Source organism: Musca domestica, unplaced genomic scaffold (assembly GCF_030504385.1).
Source record: "Musca domestica strain aabys unplaced genomic scaffold, Musca_domestica.polishedcontigs.V.1.1 186, whole genome shotgun sequence".
Lineage (NCBI taxonomy): Eukaryota > Metazoa > Arthropoda > Insecta > Diptera > Muscidae > Musca > Musca domestica.
The window spans coordinates 360352-362788 of record NW_026712242.1 but is presented as its reverse complement, the minus strand read 5'-3'; the positions used below and the strand labels follow the sequence as shown (position 1 = coordinate 362788).

General features: G+C 40.7%; 1 protein-coding gene across 1 annotated transcript; it reads left to right on the top strand.

Moving 5' to 3' along the window:
• The first annotated feature begins 248 nt into the window (after positions 1 to 248).
• LOC101899247 (cuticle protein 7) lies at positions 249 to 1442 on the top strand. Its single transcript, XM_005187287.4, has 2 exons — positions 249 to 526; positions 597 to 1442. Exons 1-2 carry the CDS (start codon positions 515 to 517, stop codon positions 1071 to 1073), a joined length of 489 nt encoding a protein of 162 aa, XP_005187344.1. The 5' UTR covers positions 249 to 514; the 3' UTR covers positions 1074 to 1442.
• Positions 1443 to 2437: the final 995 nt, after the last annotated feature.

Below are 2437 nucleotides of genomic sequence, written 5' to 3'. Positions count from 1 at the left end.
CCTGTAGTGGTTAATCAGACGACGAGGTAAACAGCAGTCAAGATACTGCTGCATAGCGGCATTAGAAGTTGCAAAAAGAACCGCACTCACACACACACACACACACTTCCATTAGGCTCGTGCTCTAGACAATTCTGTTTGGCATAACATGCAAGCACCAACATATCGCACACTAGGGTGTGAGTGAGTGTGTTTGTGCCTGCACATGTACACTTGTTGCCTCATCGACAATCTGTGTGCTGTGGCACCGCCGGATAAACGGTGACAACGCCGGACGCCTTCTTCATTTCCATGTGCTCGAATAGGGGAGGCTCCACACACATCACCCGATGCTTAACGGAATCTTGGGTGAATATAAATATACGCAGGATTTCGACTATTGGATTATAAACCATTCAGCACTTGTTCTGTGAACATACAACGCCCATAAACCTACACAGCGGGGAAATTTGCCGAGGTCGAATCAAAAATTTTAAGAAGAATATTCTCCAAAAAGAAACAAAACAACAACAACATGTTCTTAAAGGTAAGCCCCGGAATGGTCATTGGAAATCTATTTCTACTTGACATTTAACATCGCCTTTTGCATATTCCAGTCTGTCATTTGCTTAGTGGCCATTGCCCATTTGGCTGTAGGTATTGAACTGAAAGCTGAACCCGACTATGGACCAGTCGCCTATGAGTTCCACTATTCTGTGCACGATCCTCACACTGGCGACATCAAAAGCCAAAAGGAGAGCCGCAAAGATGACAAAGTCGAGGGATCGTATGAACTGATCGATTCAGATGGTCACCGCCGATTGGTCACCTACAAGTCGGACGCTCACAGTGGCTTCGAAGCTGTTGTCATCCGCGAGCCGACTAATATCAAGATACCCGTACCGGAGCCCCACCACAAGATCTTGACAGCTGCCAAAGTCATTACCCCCATTCATCTCACTGGCATTAAGCCTGCACCCTTGGTACATTACGCCCCCAAGCCGGCACTCCTCATCAAGCCCGTCGAAGGACATGCTCCATCACATGGCAACTTTGTGTCATTCTCCGGGCCAAATCACAAATACAATTACTAGAAGAATGGCGACTGACGATGCTCCGTGACTAATTTGCAAATTGACGACAACCACAATTCCGGCCTAACCCTCCAAACAGACCATTACCAACCACTCTGTATACCATCGCATCATGTCCAATCATTTTCACATCCACACACATTCAGCCATACTTACAATTTAATAACAGATTTAAAAAAAAACAACTGAAATCAAACGACAGTTAACTCTAAAGGGTACCACTACTTTCATCCTTCCATATTTGATATCCGAATCCTGTCAACAGACTACGCCATCTGATAGTCACTTCTTCCTTATCTAACGTCATGCATTTATAAACCTTCTTATGATTATTTTGTAATTTTATTTTAGACATTCAGGTAAACAACAAAAAAAAACATAACTGTAAATAAAGTGTTGCAATGGAACTGCATCATCGTATGAGCATGGTTCTATAGAAGAACGCAAATATCGATGAGTTTTATTTGAGTTGCATTGTTAGTCAGTCGGTGGATGTTTTCCGACAGACTATGTGAAGGAAAAACAAAAAAGTAAAAAAGCTGTAAGTTCGGCCGGGCCGAACTATGAATACCCTCCACCATTTGGAAAGAATTTGGCAAATTTTCAAAGAAATAAAATCCGTTAAAAATTTTGTTAAAATCTTAATAATACCGAATGTAGCCGTATATGGCATGGGTTGTTGTATCCATTATGAACTTCAAATGCCAAATTTGAAAAAAAAATAAATAATGTCGCTAAAATCATCAAAATACCGAATATCGGGAGGCACCGTTATATGGGGGCTATACGAAGACATGGACCTGTACAGACAATTTTCTGTCACAAGCTGTAGCAGCCATTACGAACATCAAATACCAAATGTGGAACAATTCCGGTGAATAATGTCGCTAAAATCATCAAAATACCGAATATCGGGAGGCACCGTTATATGGGGGCTATACGAAGACGTGGACCCACATGGCCCATTTTCAATACTAAAATTTCTGCAGACATAATATACATTTGAGTACAATTTTATCGATCTACTTCTTTTCGTTTGGATGCTACAGTGATTTCCACAGACGGATAGACGGACGGACATCGCTAAATCGACATAGAATTTTATGCTGATCAAGAATGGGTGTCTTAAATGTGTATTTCGAGGTGTTACAAAAATATAGTAACACATCAGTTGAGAATTGTTTGTCCGAATTGACTCAAATTTTCTTTTGGTTATTTGTAATTATAGTGGAATGTAATTCATGAATGAAAATTTTGAAAAAAGACTCTAGAAAAATCGCGGAAGTAAAAGACTTAAATTTTCTATATTGATAAGGAATTTCGTACGGGGCCGACTATGTAATACCCTACAACACTACAATATG